Below are 17,816 nucleotides of genomic sequence, written 5' to 3' on the forward strand. Positions count from 1 at the left end.
ATGCTACCCACCTGGAGCCTGCCGATAGCCACGAGGCAAAACTTGCTGCCCTGGCCAGCGTCCGGGTCATCGTCAGGCAGTGAAACACCTGAGAGGGGAGGGCCAAAAAATTCCAGCAAGGTTAATACAGGAAAAACTGCTAATTTCAGAGGAAAGAGAGACATGCAGTTCTGACCTCAGTACGTCCCTCCACCCTGTTTTATAATTCAATACCCTTTCCCACAAAGGAATGTGGCAAATTAAGCGGCCTCCCCCTCCCTTTTTTTGTCAGAAGGGTTAAAGAGCTCCGTAACTTTCAGCACAAGCAAGCACATCAGCCGGCAGAATATTCTTTTCCTGCACAGAATCTCTACTGTTCAGAGACAAAAATCTCTGATCCAGCATCTGCAAAGATCAGTTCAATCCTAAAATACGAAAAAGCAGTAAGATACATTTGGGAAGCATTTGCCGGCACATTCAGTCCACAGGAGGGACAGCTTCAGACCATATGCTCTCAAAACCAGCTGCAACTGAACCCTTCAGCTAAGGCATTACCTGCGGGGGGCCAGGCTTTTATGTAGCCCGTGCAGTGCACCACAACGTAGTGAGGCTCGCCATCCTTCGCCGCACCTAAGCCGTTCCTTGGGAGAGAGAAACAGGCTGATTGTGCTGGGTATTAAACAGGGGTAAGGTCAGGCAAGGCTTCTACACATATTTTTAAAAAAAACTGTCCCAGAGGGTCTTCAGGGTTAAAAAAGAATAAAAGAACAAAGACTTCAGGTCAATGCGAGAGGTCCAAGAACACAATAGGCTGGAATCTACCTCCATTTCAAATTAAAAAGGGACAATATAGACCAGACACCAACAGCATGAAGAATATGTGGTTTTAAATTGACTTGAAAGCCAACCTTGAATAAAGACAGATTAATCCTCCCCAGGATTATCTTCCTCAGCATAGTGGTACTTTGGTTCCTTTACCAGCAGATCTATCTAAAAACTCTTCTACGAGCTGTTCTAGCCTACCCTGCGCACGCTCAGCACAGCGTGTCCCACCACCCCAATGACGAAGCCGTAGCTCCTTCTGGTCCTAGCAATGCAGCGCAAGTTTTGTACTATTCACCTGCAGCGGTTCCTCATAAAGCTGAGGCGATTTACAGAGACTGGATCCACTGAGCTGTTGCCACACCTGTACCAGAAACAGAAACACGAGGGGAAAGGCTTTTAGCTTTCTTGGTCGACATCAGAACAAAGTGACAATCTCGAATAAGAGGACGCGGTCTATAAACGGGGATGAACCTTTGAATCCCCCCCACGCAAGCGAAAAGCTGTCGTTCTACAGGCCTCCAGAATGGAGGTGACACATAGGCATGACCCTATGTCAGAGCAAGCCAAAAAAGCTGGAATAAAAGCACCATGGGGCCAGGGAGCAAGTTCAGCTTCAGGCTCAAATGAGACTTCCCAGGGCATCTCTTTGTTACCTCATTCGGCAGATGAAGGATCTCCGAGAACCCATACACATCCTCATGGACTGCTGGCCTTCCTTCTTGACAGTCCCCGTCTTTAAGTCTAGGATGCGACCTACGGAAAGAAGGAAAACCAAGCTGCTGCTGCAACGCGAGTCCTTTCACCGCCACAGGCACCAGGTAACATACTAGGAAACTAGCAAGACACAAGCGTCACCAATGGTACCTTTAGATGCATTCTCGGGGGGGGCTGCAGGATCCTTGTTAGAAAGGCACCAGGGTTTGGTTCCTTCTACAAAGGGAAGGTTTTAATCCAAGTCCTCCGCAGGCTTCCACACTGCCCACCCCACCAATCCCTTCCCGGGCTGCTCTACCTGTCAGCGCGTTCTCCGATGTGGAGAGCTGCTCCCTCAGCTTGCCCACGTCGTCCGGGTGCACCTGGTCGTACAGGGTGCTGCCGAACCACTCCGACTGCGGCTGGTTCAGGACAGGAGTCACCGAGTCGGAGACATAGACCACCCTCCCGGTCTCACAGGACACTATGAACAGAAAGCCATCGGCCGCCTCTAGGATCAGGTGTTTGAGTTCCTGCATTCACAGACAGACAGACACGCTCTTAACTCCAGAGCCAAGCAGGTGAAGCCCCCTAAACCCACCCTGGGTGCCTATCTCCCCCCACCCACAATTTAATTCCCCCCTCCAATCACAATATTTCCCAGAAAGCAGCATCAAGCCAAGACCTGGTCAGTGAGAAAGGAGGGTTTGTAGGTGCCGTCAGTGGAGGTATTGCCTGTGCCGCGCAGGGACTTCATGTGAGAGACAGCCATGCGCAAGATGGTGAGCTTGTCTGGCTTGCGGGCCAGCGCGCTGCAGGTGGGCACCATATCGGACAGCTCTGTGATGTAGGCAGTCATCTTGTTCCTTCGCCTACGTTCAATCTCGCTGTGATTTTCCCTGCAAAAGGCCAGGGAGGAGAGGAGGAAGACGAAGTTACCAATGGGTCCAGAAGCCTCGGCCGTTTCCCCACGTCAACACTTCCACAAGGCCAGAGCGCAAAACACAGAGATGCATCGGGGTCACTGGGAGTTAGAAGGGCTACAAGCGCCTCGCATGCTGGGCGTGCACAAAGGAACGCAGGAACGAGTGCAAGGAGGAGAGTCTACAGCTGGACCTTCTTTGCTCAAAACCGCATCGGTTCCCTGGGATCTGGTGAAGGCAACGAGCTAGGCTAAGCTATTTTAGCGGATAAAGAAGCTTTCCCATTGCTTCCGCAACACTGCAGCAAGCCGAAGGGTTTCTTCCTGTGCTACGGCCTCTGCTCCCAACGCGGGGTTCACCTCACTCTACTGAGGAAATTTGCTTTTCAACAGCACTGCTGCAGACAGACTAAGACGACTCATCCCACCCACTGTTTGCCCGAAGATGAATCGAATCCCCCCCCCGCCACTTTCAGACGCCCACACGTCTCCAATCACCACACGAGGAGGCCACGGCTGCAGCTAAGACTCGGGCACCTAAATTACAACAGATGAGGCTCGCCTTTGCAGTGCTTTTATGAAGCTACTTCTCAGTGACATGGAGAGCCTTTTACAATACCATGGCAGGAGAGGAAGGTTTAGCGGAGACACACACCCAATTTCTGTACAGATCACGGCCAATGTGGGCAGGCACCTGGGTGGTGCGCGCCGCCCTCCAAAGAGGGACCGCAACGAATCTGCCCACTTGCAGCCCTTCCAGAGGTTCTTCACGTGCCTTTTGCAAGTCTGCTCACAGGGCACAGTCCCCATCCACCCCCAGGGATCAGAACATAACCTATTTAGGCTTGGGTTTTTTCAGCCAGCACGTGTAGTTCAACGGGGTTACTAAGGTGGGTTTTTCAAAACAGAACTCAAAAGCCAGGTTTCCTATAGAGAAGGATGGATCAGATGCAAGGAAGCACATGGTGGGAGGTGAAATGAGATGAAAGTGTTGGAAGGAACATAGACAGGCAAGTGAATTAGAGAGGATAAACACAAAGAAATCGAGCATTTATCACTACCAGGTGTGTGCAGTCATTCAGCGACCTTGCTCCTTGCTGCAAGAGACATATCCAGGACCCAAAGTGCTTCAATTATCACACTCACCTGTAATTCAGTTTGGAGAAACTCCCAGGCTCGGGTGTGCAAATGACGCTACCTTCACTATAAAAGCTACTGGGCAACCACAGACATTTTACCTGCCCCTGTGCCAAATACCCTTTACTAAAGGCTCTTGTGTGACAGCGGCGACTGACTACCGGGGATGGAGGGAAGGGTCGCTGCTTCACTGGACGAGAAACCCTGAAGAGCACTGCTGTTTGCTGCATTCACAGGCCCCACCTCTAGCCTTTCCTTATCTCCTCAAATATTTAAGCTATGCACTACTGCAGTTAGGAAAGGCGGCTGCGTTCGGGGGTTATTTTTTGTTTTAAAACCAGCCAGTAGGCAATAAACTGACCAGAACTGTGGCATTCTCAGCACCCACAACAGTCTCTTTAGTCCTGTGCGTTGCTTAAGAACAAGTCTAGGGTGGAACAGTCCTAAGAAGTTACAGGGTAAGCTTGCAAGACGGCAAACCACAAAACAAGCCATTCTTCATGAATTACCAACCCTCAGCTCTGCAGCAGTAACGAGCTGTGGGTGGCGAGCAGCAGAAACCTTGATGGTGATTTAAGCAGTTTTTATTTTGCAGCTGAGAATAGGGAAGGGTACATCTAGAGCTGACGGTTTTCTGCTGGGGAAGCACAGTCGTGCTGAGACACCATCTCAGGCAGCTGCAGCGGCGCGCACGCCTTCTCAGGGCACAGGTCTGCAGTAATGGCACAGCACTCCAAGCTACCCCACCGGTCATTTCCCTCATGAATTACAAATAGGAGCTTGGGGGGCAGGGGGAAATCTTGTTTCCAGTAAGCCTGAACCAGTGTAATGCACAGGACACCACCTTTCCTGGGAGGTCTTAAGGGGTAGGAAATCCCTGAACTAATACACTTTTTAATGTCTCTTTTGATAGCACGACAGCATTCCTGTGACAAAACCTTACCGAGGTGAGAACAGGCCATTTGGCGCCTTGCACCCGCACAAGAGAGACTGTGTTTAGCACAGGTCAGCAAAGCTGCAGCGCTCAGTGAAAGCAACGGCCCAACCGGCTCTGCCCTGCGGTCTTTGGCAAACAAATCCTGCTGTGTATTCCCCAAAGACATTCTCACAAGGGGACCAAATGCCTTTCCCCTCCTAATTCCAATTACACAGCGATTTCCAGAAGTCTGTTCAGTTTCAAGCCCTCTATTGCAGCAGATGAGGGAAGGAGAAGGGGGGGAAAAAAGAGAAGGGATGCCTAGAGAAACATTAAGGAAAGGAAACACTCTGCTTGTCCATGCTTGAAATCTCCATTCTCCTACCTGGCAAGTCTCTCCTTATCCGCTGAACTCTGTTCATCATCAGACCTAAAAATAAAATCAGCGATCTAAGCTAAAATGGAAAAAGTTTAAAGAAATGAAAAATGGGAAGATGTACTAGGAAACCCAGCCTACAGACACGTCTGTTTTGCAGAGGAGCAATTCCATAAAACAAAGCAGTCATTAGTTTGCAACAGTACACATTAAATGGGTGCCTGCTATCTGCTTGGTTTTGAAGTTTTAAGACGCTTCCCAAGACTGCAGAACAGGCAAGGGGTAGCTCTGTTTTACATAAAGCCGAGGTGCAGAGTACTCTGTGCAAGATTAGAGGGTTAATGGCAGAACTGAGAGTTAGGGTCGCAGTCACACTGCGCTACTCTTTCTTTAAAGAAAATAAAAAAACAAACCCCAAGAGCCTCTTTGATAGTGCCAACAACCAGAAAAGCAGATTAAAAACCCCACAAATCCACAACCAGCGTAGGATTCACGGCTAAACACACATTTCTGTAATGCTGCTACATAAACACCTCTGGGGACAACACAGCCGAGGCGGCTACACGACAAACAGCAGAGCGTTACGCCCATCATCTACAGGAAGGTACACAGACATCCCCACTGACCTGCACACGCTTTCAGTTTTCAGGGAGGAGGAATCTGCAAACCTTGCTTTACAGAGGCTGATGATAAGTTTTCCTCCTTGAGGTTTGACTGCCTTGGAAAACCAACAACCCCCCAAAAGCTACCACCAGGAAAGGTACTGCATGTGCGCAGTAAGGCAGGCATGGAACCTCTCGAAGGCTGAGCGCCTAAAATACACGCTGTGGCTTTAGGGAGTACGGGAGGTGTTTGTAGCGTTAGTCAGCTGTGGTACCCTTCCACTTCAAACAGGTTTTAGTACAGTGCTTAAAAAAAGTAGTCATGTTCACTTCTGTGCTCTGTTTTGCCTCGCATCGTCTGAGGAGGGAAGAACGTGCTGGAAATTGAGGGCTGCCAGAGCTGCGAGGGGCACGGTGTGCGCAGTCCTGAGTGCCAGGCCGAGGGTTACAGACGCGGCGGGGAGCTGTGCCACGCGGCTGTGCTTGGGGCGTCAGCACACCAACACCGCCGATGGCTTCGTCTCTGCTCTTCACCTCCTGCCGCTGCCCGAGTAACTGCAAGCGATAATCTCTACAGCAAAGCGCGCAGGTACTGCCGATGCCCTGGCAGAGGCTCCCTCAGCAAGTCAGAAGCGACACTCAGCTGCTTTGTTTCTTTGCTTATTCCTTCCTCGCCCACTGTGTGCGTATTAACCAGGGCGATCGAAGGCCACACCACAAGAGGGGGCGCGGGGAGCCAGGATCCCCCTCCAGCTATGGCTCTGCACACTTTGGTAGCAGAATTTTTAACTTTAAGGGTGACAAAGCTGTTCAGCACTATGATGCTTACCAAAAAAAACCACACTCTGTGGGCGTTCTGCGTTATCTGAGCACCTGAATGCATTATCAGGGTCTGTTAGACCTTTAAGTTCCCAGAGCTTGCACTAGGGAATAAAGTCATTCGACGTGAGCTGGCAAACACATTTCTAATTTGCCTGACTTCAGATCAAGTCAAACCACTTCAAAAGCTGGAGGAGCCCAGCTCAGACATCTCTACAAGCCCTGTGGCAGGTAAGAGCGTGGCGGTGAGCTGAAATTTTGGCTTGGCAGTTTTCTTTTTGCCTCTCTGCATTGAGACTCTGACACAAGTTTATAGCTCTGGCTGAAACATTACGGAATAGACGTTTTGCACGGCCTTTATTTCTAGATCACAAGTTCCGTGTGCGATCTCAGTGAAATCCCAGGGAAAGGCCCCCGCACCCAGCACCATTCCGGCCTCACCCTGCTCCCTGACACAACATGCTGGGCACTCCTCTTCCCAACATCCTCAATCGCTTGAGTTTTTCACTCAAGATTTCAGATATTTCTGAAGTCAGACCCCTCCTTAAGCCACTAAACACAGCATCTTGGCCATCATCCCACATTTGCTCACTTTTTTTCCTTAGCAAGACACAGCGTGACGCACCTTCGCACTGAGGGGACACCTGGCATTTACAGCACTCGGAATACACACAGAAGAACCTCGCTTTGGCAAAAACATTACACATCAACACAAGAGAAACCCATGAAATATTTGAATTGAGCTCCAGGGGCTTCAGAAGGCTGTAAAAATACTAGGAGGTCAGTCCCAGCTCTAGGTGGTACAGAGCTACTCTCAGACACCAACAAGCAGGCAATCAGAGCCAAAATATTGCTTATAATGTTACTGTAGACTCTGATCTCTAGGAAATGCCCCATTTATAAGGGGGATTTAGTTAGTTAGCATGCCTGACTCCCCCACAACACACACAAACCACAATATTTGCCAGGAAACCCTGTTCAAGTAAAACAAACTAAGCAGGAAACTTGTATCTCTGCAAGTTTCTTGAGCAGGAGAAAAGAATGAGAGTCCAAGGCAACAGCTGAAAGAAATGTTGAAAAAGATGAACAATTTCATCACTCATACGAACTGGTCCGAAAAACCTCAAGGAAAATGCCTGGATCCTTTGGTGCACCTTCCTTCAAAGACAGGAAATTTAGCCGCTAGTTAGAAGCGTGCTGCAGAATCTCTTACGTTAAGGTGGTTTGGCACCAAAAGCTTCAAAAACCACTTCACAGCAGATGCTTACCTGGCAAATCTCTCTTTATCGTTGGGCATCGGGTCATCGTCACACCTAGGAAAAGAGGGAGAAGAATAGTTCTAACAGCGTTCACACTTCTTTCCCAAAGACACTGAGAGAAGAACAAGGCTTAACGAATCACACAAAGGCTTGGTGTTAAAAAGGCAAACTGCTGTGCGCGGGCAATCCAGAACCATACTCGTCATTTATCTAGTTAAAAACTACAGCTTAATTATATTTATCGCCGTGATGATGTTTTCCACATCACGTATCAAGGACAGTGGCGCAGCACTCAGTAATTTAAGCACAACCACGCACGAAGAAATAGTTTAAATTGCACTTTGAAGATGCAGCGAGCCCAAATCATGCCCTCATCCACAGGACCTCAGTAGGGGAATCCTATGTTCACCAGGACCATTATCCCCTCGAAGCCACTCCACAGTCCTCGTTACAAGACTGTAACATATGGACTTCCAGCATCATTAGCTGTCCGATCCTAAACCATGTAGCGAGACTAGAAATAAGCGACACAAGATCTTCCAACTCTTCTGCATCCCATATGGATCACGAGAGGAGATACTTGCAGCCTCGCCAGCTCCTCGGGAGTAAGGATGTCTCTGTAATTGAAGCATCCTCACAACAGATGAGAATTAAGTCACACGTATCTGAGGCACTAATAAAAGCTCAACATCTTGCTGTTGTGCCGATAAGCTATTTGGCAGAAGATTCTCCTCTACAAAAGACAGGGGCTTGGCCAGCAGCAGTGCTCCTAGGGCGCTGCGCTGGAGCAACCAGCGATCGCCGGAAGCATTCATGGAAACTATTTAATCTTTTGAGATGCTGGTATCGAACGCAGCAACATCATCACAGAGTTCTGCAACACCGCTTGGACCCAGGGCTCGCAAGGCTCACTTCTTCAGCTGACCTCATCTGGCTGCGGGGCTGGCCCAGGGACATTTGAGACAGAGACCGCATCCAAGGCGGTAACGGGATCCCCTCCCAGTCACAGCCCCTTCCCCAGAGTCCCATGTGCACAGCAGCTTTGCTTTGGCATCAGCTGCCGAGATGGAGGAATAGTGCTGACTAGGAGAAAGGGAAGAGTTTAAGGAAGTGGAGCAGTGCCTCCTTCAGAGCCCCCCCTTCCCTCTGCGCTGCTGGAGAGGAAAAACCACACGAGCAGAAAGCTCCTGCTCTGGGGGAAATCAGACACAGCCAGACCGCATGACAAACGTCCGGGTGCGATGTCCTCGCTCACCTGAGGAATTTACTGTTCCCTTCTCCATCATCATCAAAATCAAGCCTGAAAAACAGAAGCAAGAAGTATTAAGTAAGCGGTTTCTCCTTTACAGGCTGCTTTTCCGTCTGTCCCTACAGGGATGCAGATGATTCTTGAAAGGAAGATATTTAAGTATTCCCAGGGGCTAACATGGAACAGCCCACAAAGTTTAGAAGAGAGAAAGCCCACTCAGAGCACCCACGGCATCCCAACCTCCTGTCCCAAATGCTCTGCATCTCCTAGCAGCAATCTGAAGCCCAACAGGCTGCCACAGTTCAGCTCCTCACTGCTCAAGGAAATGATCTACAGCCTACAAACAGAGCACTCCCAGCTCACAAACTTGGATCGGTTGCATTTAGAAAAAAAAAGGAGGGAAAAATACTTCAAGAGTTAAAGTTCAGTGTGGTGACCTGCATAGTTGGCGTCCTTAGTTCAACAGGAGACGTCACTGTGTTTGCTGTAACAGGGTCAAAAAAAAGCCCAAAACATTCCTAACAAGCGTACGTGGGAGGACAGAGGAAAGGCTTCTTGCTACGCTTCCTTTCAGGATGGAAAACTGGCGTGTAGATGCAGCAGAGCAGCGCGCGTTTGTAAATAAAGCGCGAGGAAGGAGTAGCAGACAGCATGGGAGGAGCTGCAGGGGAGCGGGAGCACCGGCAAGCTGAGGTGAAGGGAAGAGGTTGAGTGACTGGGGGAGGGCAGGGAGAGATTTTAATTAGCTTGAAAATTAAGAGGAAATTTCTTGTGCCAAGAATTTAAGAGCAGCCACTCAATATCCTTTTAATTTGCAAAGGCATTTTTAGCAAACAAAAAGCCTACCACAAGCACACTGTGGCTTCCCCCCGCCCCTCCCAGGACAGGCACAGTTGGGAAGGTTGGAGTAAGGCCCCAACATTCATGTTCTCTGCTCCTCTACCTCTCTAGCAGCAGCTGGCTTGTCTCGCTGCTTCACTCCCACTCCTCAGGGAGCAACCCTCTTCTCCTGTGAGGGCCAACTCAACTTTTTAATCCCCTCATTTTACATAAAATACAGAGCCCAGCTTTAACGGGCAGGGCTGGCAGAAGCACACCACTACAAAGGGAAAGGGCTGGGTGCAGCGCACCTGAAGGAACCAGGCAACACCGCTTTGCTCAAAAGTAGGTATTTTCTCATCCCAAGGCTGACCACTCTTTCAAAAGAGCAATGCTTCAATCCAAATACACTTGACGCGCATGCCTCCCCAAAAAAAGGCAAGCCCACAGGCGCACGGGGCACGCACTCACCCAGGACGCCTCTTGTTGGCTCTCTGAGCGATGGCTCCTCCGGCTTGCGCACCCAGTCCACTGTTCCCAGAGCTGACGGCTGCACCCAGCGAGGAAACATCTGATGCCATTTCTAGACAGGAGAGCGGAAAACAGAAAATAAACCAGTGTTACGTCAAACCCCCCTCTGGTTCAGAGGGTGGAGTATTCTCCACATATAGCTCCCATTAAGAGCGATTGCATTTCAGCATCTGATGTGGATAGATTTTGTGCAATGTGTGCTTTGAGCCCTTCCATCTGCTGCCTCTCCAGAGCCTGCGCTAAGGGTCCGTTTCGAGCTTTGAACACATGCTGTTTTCATCAGCTCAGAAGCTGAGATTGCTAAACTACAAGATGTGGTCTCCTTTTTAGACAGAGGAGGAGCCTGATGTGATCACGGGCAGGGGCTGAACCCGTCCTCATATGCTAGCTGCAGGAGTATGCAGAAGGGGAGGAGAAGAGTTGTGAGTTTGCCTAATAACTTTAACACCGCCTCGTGAAGAGGCTTTATTTCCCAATCTAAGAGACAAAGAATTAACCCAGACACTTGTAAAGCACCTTGAAAACCACGATCTTTCAGACAGCCATTTCTATTCTGCGGCAATACCCACCTGTGGGCACCACGGGCACGATTACCGGTCTCTGCCCACACTCCTCTGCAACTGGCCACACGCCCAGAGCAAGAGAACAATCAGTTCTTCCCCAAAATGACACTACCTCCATTAAGCACAACAGCAGCCTTGCTTGGAGCTAAAAACCTTGTGTTTTACATGCAGGCAAGTCGTGTAAACAGTAGGAAACCTAGTCAATGCTTTCTAAGAGGTGAATGCAAGCGGGTAAAGTGCTCCAGAAGCGTGGAATTGGCCAACCCTCAGAGATCATGGCACCCAGCACTGCAGTACTGCTTCTACGAGAGGTTCCATGTAGACGCGTAATGCCTGAGAAAATAAAAAGCCTACCTCAAGACGCGAAAGCAAGCCCCTTTTGGTGCACGGGAAAGAAAGAAGGCTCTAAGTGGAGAGCTCGGACGCGCCGCCCTCACAAGTCGGATGGCAGGCCCAAGCCTGTTACACATTATGGGATTTTTCCACAATGAAAGCGAAGCGCCTCAGCTCTCTACACAGCCACACACGCGCCGAACCACTTCCCCGGTGGCGTGGGCAGGCTGGGCTCCGAACCCCTGCCCACGTCCAGGCAGCGGATGCTCCCTTCTCCTCCCCACACACTTCACCGGCAGCTCCCGGCTCTTACCGACGCAAGCAGGGATTTCTCGTTCATTCCAAGCTGAGAGACTACATTCGAAAGCAGACACCGAGAAAGCCTTACTACTTCGATCCTCGAGCAGGGCTTTTTCCAAACCCCAGCTGTTTAGGAGCACGCTATCAGGCCCTGTAGCTGTTCAAAGCTTGCTCAGCACGGCTTTGACTGAAACCATGTCGTGACATTGCCACGAGAGCTGCGTTCAACGTTCTTCTACCTAATATAGTCTGACCTGCACTAGAAACAGAGTTTTTAAACAAGGTATAAGGCATTTTTTCATGTTTCTGAAATAAGTCAGCTCTGTACCCGTTTTAACAGTTGGCGGTTTTTTAAGTTTGCTGCTAACGAACTGCTAGACTGCAACCAGAGAATCTCTCCAACCAGAGAATCTCCACCACAATCTTTGCAAACCGAGTTGTGCGGAGTGCCTTGAAGGTAGAGAAACCACTTCTGCTTCATCAAAGTAGAAGGGACCAGAAAAAACCCAAACCCAACACACACACGCGCCTGTCGCTGGGGCTCCCAAACCACAGCAAAGCCGTACGCTGACACCGGGAGCTGCTTGTGCATGAGACACTGCCAGAGTTGGTGGGATGAAGTGAAGAATTGAAGGCAGGTTTAACAAATATAGCAACAAGCCGGGACTTAAGCTGCGAGGCTGTCAAATCTTAGCTTAGCCAAGACCATGAGTATACTGCTGGATGAGTAAGGGAGAGCTATACTATAGCAAGCTTCTGTGCAAGGGCGTCTGTTTTTACTTCTCACCTCATCAAACATAAAACTGCCTTTTGTATTCCCAGCATCAGGAGAGGAAAGCAAACACACCCCTATTTTCAACATCACAGATACACCTGGGTTTAGCAAGTATTTTTACAACTCCTGCAGTCAGGTTTCGATCCGAGAGCTGCTCAATAGAAGCAGCACTTCCAGAGCTGGAAGACAGTTCGCCTGGACCACACCAGCTGGCTGGCAGCAACAGCTCCAGCTCACAGAGAACATGTTCCAAAGCTTTGGGTATTTCTTCCAAAAAAACCCCAAAACCCAACATATTTTACCACAGGACCATTGCTAGCCTACAATACTGCTTGATTTATTTTCCTCAGAGCAGCTGGCACTGCTGAAGAAGTTTCTTCCTTGCCAATCCATAGTATTTCCCAGGAGGGGTGACTAAAATATGGCATAAGCATCCAGCTCAATGCCTGGCAGTTGAAGGGGCCAACAACAACAGTCCCAAACAACAGGGTGAGCAAGCACACCCCATTTCAACACTAGCTATAGCAATAAAACACGAGGACTTCTCTGAAGTTTCAAAAAAAAAAAAAAAAAAAAGCCATTTGAGAACAAAGAACCAGGTATGGAAACAAAGATTTTTAAAAGACAGAAGATTATTTGAGGTTAGTAGTTTTCAGCATGTGAATACATAAGGTCTCTGTCAGGAAATCGGTCCCTACGCGATCAAGTGTGCCTAAAACAAACAGCGGTCAGCCTTCTTCATGCTCCATCCTCCACGCTGGGACCACAGACCTTCCCCGTCTCCTCTCCGCTCAGTTTCAGATCGCTTGGACACCTCCATGCCCCTTCCCGTACTTCTAACTGAGGTCCCCAGGTGCAGAAAGGGCCGACAGCAAAGGTCTTTGTTCGGCGGCACATGGCCCCGAGTGCCAGTAAACCAGGTCAGAAGGTTTATTCCTGTTCCCGGGGAGCCTGCAGCTTTTCAGCACACATATTTCAACACCACGGTCTGAACAGAAATAAAGTTTCTGGAGCACGGCAGATAATCGTTTTATTAAGGAGAGAGGAATTTCCGCTTTTGGGCCAGGGAAGGAAGTGACACTGTGCTGTTCCTCTGCAAATCAACTTTTAAGCAGGGTTGAGGGGGAGGGAGGGTGTCTTTGTTTGTTTTTAAAGGTCTCATCTGAGCCTTTGCTATTTCTGAGGAGCCTGCTGCGTGGACTAGCATCCCATGGCAGCACTGCATGACGAAACCACTTCACCTCGTGCTCCAGCTTCCTACTCAGAAACATTTACCTCTTGTGGTACAATGTGCCCTTTCACTAGTGGAAGAAAATAAAATATCTCGAGATTTGGTAAGGTAAATCAGTAATACTTTGTTCTGTGTACTGAGGGAGAGGGTCAAAATGGTTGCGTACTCTTTCATATGATCAGTTGGCCTCTCTACCACATCCTCACCCCAAAAACAGGGAGCGCATGGGGCAGGCGAATGGGTGGGAAATCTGGCTTTTTCACCTTTCAGCATTTCTAGGCCACTTGCACAAATGCAAAGCTTCCTTTCAAACCCCCCACTGCCCCCCAGTCCTAAACACGGGCCGCACAGCAATGTTATACCGAGGTCGGGGTGGAATTGATGGAACCCAACCCACTGACGCAAGCCCTGAAAGCTTTGCCCAGGCCAGCCGGGGGTGGCGAGGGCGTCTCAAGCACACACGTACTCGGTAAATGTGCTGGCACAGATGGCCATCGTGAGAAAAGCTGTCACATCACAGAAATCCCTCCACGGCGGCACCTGGAAGCCACCGGTGCCAAGGCAAGACATGAGCAGTCGGAGGCAAAGACCCAGCTAATGGAACCAACTGGTTCTAAGAAAGCCCAGTGCATCGTAACCTGCGAAACACCAGTTTTACAACTTAAAACTATGGCTGTCGGGAAAGCTGCTGATCAGGTGCTCAAAGCAGTGACTAGCAGTTCCCAGATATCAGGATCCTTAGCTCTGACTCAACTTAATGATAGCCAAAGCGGTGAGAACAACCGCTTCTTCTCCCAAGTCACTAGCGATAGAACGAGAGGAAACAGCCTCAAGCTGCATCAGGGGAGGTTTAGATTGGATATTAGGAATAATTTCTTTCCTGAAAGAGTGGTCAGGCCCTGGCACAGGCTGCCCAGAGAGGTGGGGGAGTCACCATCCCTCGGGGTGTTCAAAAATCATGTAGACGTGGCACTTCAGGGCATGGTTTAGGACGCCTGGGAGTGCTGTGTTGGTGGTTGGACTTGGTGATCCTAGAGGTCTTTTGCAACCTTAATGATTCTGTGATTCTAACATTTTTCAACTACTCCAAAAACAACAATTTTAATTTTGAAACAACCAATGTTAAGAACAACAGGACAAACATTTGTTTTTGGAAGAAAAGAGTTTTCAAAAAATCAGATGTGCCACCAAAAGCCCCAGTCGATCCTTCTCAGAGGGCAGGGCGGGTTTCGTAGAGCTGCTGCTGCAACAAGCAACACCCGTGGTAGGTCTCTCTCCCTTCCCTTTCCAGAATCAATCCCTGCTCGCCTTTAACATGTGTTATGTCTAATTAAGGTCAGAAGAGATAAGCACAGAGAAATTACAGATCCTTGTTTGTAACTGAATATAAATCTGCAAGCACAACCACAATTCAGCCAGCAGCTCGACCCAGAATAGAATAGGCTGGAAGATCGCTAAGGGAATGCCATCTCGAGAGCCAGGCTTCCAGCCCAGCTCTCCTGGGAAGGGCTCTGTTGCAACTACTGGCATCCCATCAGCAAAAAAGCTTCAGAAATAAAGTCACAGAAAATATTCAAACCCATGATTTATGAGATGGGTCTGCTATAGCTCTTGAATGCATTTTTATTGTGCCACTTTGCCTACTACAGCCAGGCGCTGCACAAAGCACGGTGAAAATGGTGGCTCCTGCTGCAGCGAGCTTTAGCCTACGGTTGTTGGCCAGGCTCAGTATCAGCCAGCACATTTCAGCATAGCAAGATTTTGTTTAAACTTAAACTTAACCATTAGTGAGCTCCCTAAAGAGCCAAGGAAGCTTAGGGCAGGTTTGGGATGAGATAAGGGCTGCGAAGATAAGCCAGCGTCCTACTTTAACCAACCATTTCGCTCGCAGCTACAGGGCTTCGGTCTGAACAGCACACATGGCTCTGTATTTACTGAGTGTCTCAATTTTTGTGTCGCAGGTATGTAAGGAGATTTATTTTTTTAAGTAGGTGAGGTTTTTTTTTTAGCTTGTTTGAACTTCCCATGCAATGCCAGCTCAGCACTTTCATCCCCATAGGAAGCTGCGCCAAGAAGCATTACAGAAGTTAACTTGAAAACCACAGAGAAGAATGCATCTTCCATTTTCAAGTGTTTGAAGTCATGCATTCGTAGAAGTACGTTTGAAGCGAAGCTGATCAATCATACATTCATCCAGCCAGCACTAGAAGTGTCCTAATAATCCAAGTTAATACTAAAACCAGCAAAGTACGCAAGCCACTTCTCTTTTTAATCCCTCCTCATATTTCCTCCCAGTTAGTGGATGCTATTCGCTTTTCGTTCCTAACAATGAGATTTTAACAACATAAAACTCACCTAAACTGGCACAACTGAAAGCTTTCAATCCAGCACTCTTCACAATTTAAGTCTTTTTCAGTTAAAAAAAGACCACTAAACCATGCAGTGGCTCACCTCGCCCTCGGAAAGATGAGGGAGGGGAGGGGTTTTGCAGATTTATTTTTCATAAAGTTTATCTGAAAATGAAGAAGGGCTTTATCCGCTTCTCTCACAGGTTTCCGAGGTGGCCTGCTTTGCCCGTGTAGCGTTTCGAGGAAGGACTGGAGGCCGGGGTGGCATGACACCGAACGCAAGCTGCGGTTTGAACACTCAAAATAAGTTCCGACTTATTTTTGTGGCCAGTTTGCCCTGCTTAACCCACAAGGGCATTCAGTGGGTCTGGGGGCATTCCCCAGTGTTCACTGGAGCCCTGCGGTGCGTTTTTCAACATCATGAAAAAGAGGACCCAGATTCTAAAGAACAATTTTCACAAGTAAATTATTTTACTAATAATGCATATAATCCATATGCAGCCTGTAAGTGTTTTCCCCCCTCAGTTTAGAAGGGCCAAGCTAATATCAGTCAGTCTGCCTGTTACGAATATTAAACACAGAAGTTTAAAGTTCTTTCTCTTTTCCTTGGGAATTTGTTTAAAAACTTTCCTATTATGCAAAATATCATGCAGCTCCGAAGCTTACACTTACACAAACGCTGCGCAGTACACCAACAGTTTACAGCCACAAGTATCTTCCCTCTCATTCAGTGGATTCTTACAGAGCTGGCTCATAACATACATTTTCCGTTCTTACCCCAAGCAACGGCACTTTTTTTTTACTGCTTTACATTTAGCTACGCATCCTTCGTCCGCCAAACTGCGAAACCTTCATCCAGCAGTGAGCTGGCAGGAGAAGTGAACTTCCTGATGGAGCCCGCACCACCACCAATACACGACCAAGACTTTACTACTTGGAATAATCCCACCGTTTCATGGGATGTCGCTGTGAGCCAAAAAGCATATTTTGCTGCAGGACGGGATCACAACTTTGACAGTTTCCATTTCAGATAAGTTTTTGCTAAGCTGAATCAGGGATTCTTGTTTTTCCTGACACTGATCGCTGAAGAATGTCAGATCATTCTGCGAAACCACAACCACGTATTTCCAGACGCCGGTTCTGCACCCCTGCCTCAGCATCACCGCAGACAAATGACCCAACATGTTTTCTCAACATTTAAAGCCGAAAAAGCTTCTTATATCATTAGAACAAAAATTAATCCTTTAAAAGTTACATTGAACATCCCTTGATAAACCTGAGCATGTCACACAACCCATGACCTCGCCAGCCTCAAGCCACAAGCAAGAAGAGTCAGAAACCACAAGAGAAAAAAAAAAAAAAAGGCACCCAAAAACACACAGAAGCTCAAATTCTGATCTCGGTCACCACGTGGTAAATCCATTACAACTTCACAGACACTGTATTATTCCAGATAACATACTAATTCCAGACCAATTTAGCTAGAAATCTGGCAAAGCTTGATTTTATTCAGCAAGCATCAGATATCACCAACTTCCAGCTTCCCCCAAACAGGGAATCACCCCTTGGTTTTCAACCCGAGGGAGCAAGAGTTGAAAGAATATTCTGCTCTCTGCCAACAGGCACTCACGCTCTTGGTCACACACCGGGTATTCGGCTCAGCAGTTTAAAAAGAGGAGATTTCTAAGAGCTCTTTTCAAAACAGCGCATCAGACTTTGTTGCTAACCAAGGAAACCTCAATGAAACGTACAGGGAAAAAAAAGGGTGCAAAACCAAGGTACACCATGAAAGACAATAGAGGCGAGGGAGCCCCAGGAGTGCCTGCTTCCTCCCGGGAGGGCGATGATGGAGACCAGCCCCAGGTACGCCGGGCCGGGCATGAGCCAGGCTCACGCCAAGCGATGAAGCTGAGGGAGCGGGAGGAGGACAAACGCCTTCCTCCCCTCTTGCAGCGTTTCCTTCGGCGCCTCCAGCTCGCCTTCCTCCCAAAGCAGCCTCCTGCTCCGCCGAGGGCCTCCTTTAAAAGTTTCTGCCATCTGACAGCGGCGCTGGCTCTCCAACCCCCCGCAGAGCACCCCAAGCCCGGTCCCTCAGCACCCTTTCCCCGCTTCTCCTCATTTCCCCCCATTCCTCCTCAG

At 48.8% G+C, this 17,816-nt stretch overlaps 1 protein-coding gene across 9 annotated transcripts in view; it reads right to left on the reverse strand.

The window, feature by feature from the left end:
- The window catches only part of ARNT (aryl hydrocarbon receptor nuclear translocator), a 28,647-nt gene that overhangs the window by 10,372 nt on the left and 459 nt on the right, over nt 1-17,816 (reverse strand). For 3 of the 9 annotated variants that reach the window (XM_075075248.1, XM_075075253.1, XM_075075247.1), the window contains exons 2-12: nt 10,068-10,179; nt 8,784-8,828; nt 7,538-7,582; nt 4,858-4,902; nt 2,183-2,396; nt 1,817-2,030; nt 1,669-1,734; nt 1,458-1,557; nt 1,100-1,165; nt 535-620; nt 12-88 (exon numbers count right to left, since the gene is read on the reverse strand). In XM_075075248.1, the coding sequence (XP_074931349.1) occupies nt 12-88; nt 535-620; nt 1,100-1,165; nt 1,458-1,557; nt 1,669-1,734; nt 1,817-2,030; nt 2,183-2,396; nt 4,858-4,902; nt 7,538-7,582; nt 8,784-8,828; nt 10,068-10,179 (1,070 nt within the window). Of the gene's footprint in view, nt 1-11; nt 89-534; nt 621-1,099; nt 1,166-1,457; nt 1,558-1,668; nt 1,735-1,816; nt 2,031-2,182; nt 2,397-3,565; nt 3,956-4,857; nt 4,903-7,537; nt 7,583-8,783; nt 8,829-10,067; nt 10,180-17,816 lie in introns of those variants that run through there. The other 6 variants (XM_075075254.1, XM_075075251.1, XM_075075255.1 and 3 more) reach the window with 4 other exon arrangements.

This window comes from Phalacrocorax aristotelis, chromosome 25 (genome assembly GCF_949628215.1).
Source record: "Phalacrocorax aristotelis chromosome 25, bGulAri2.1, whole genome shotgun sequence".
NCBI classification, from domain to species: domain Eukaryota; kingdom Metazoa; phylum Chordata; class Aves; order Suliformes; family Phalacrocoracidae; genus Phalacrocorax; species Phalacrocorax aristotelis.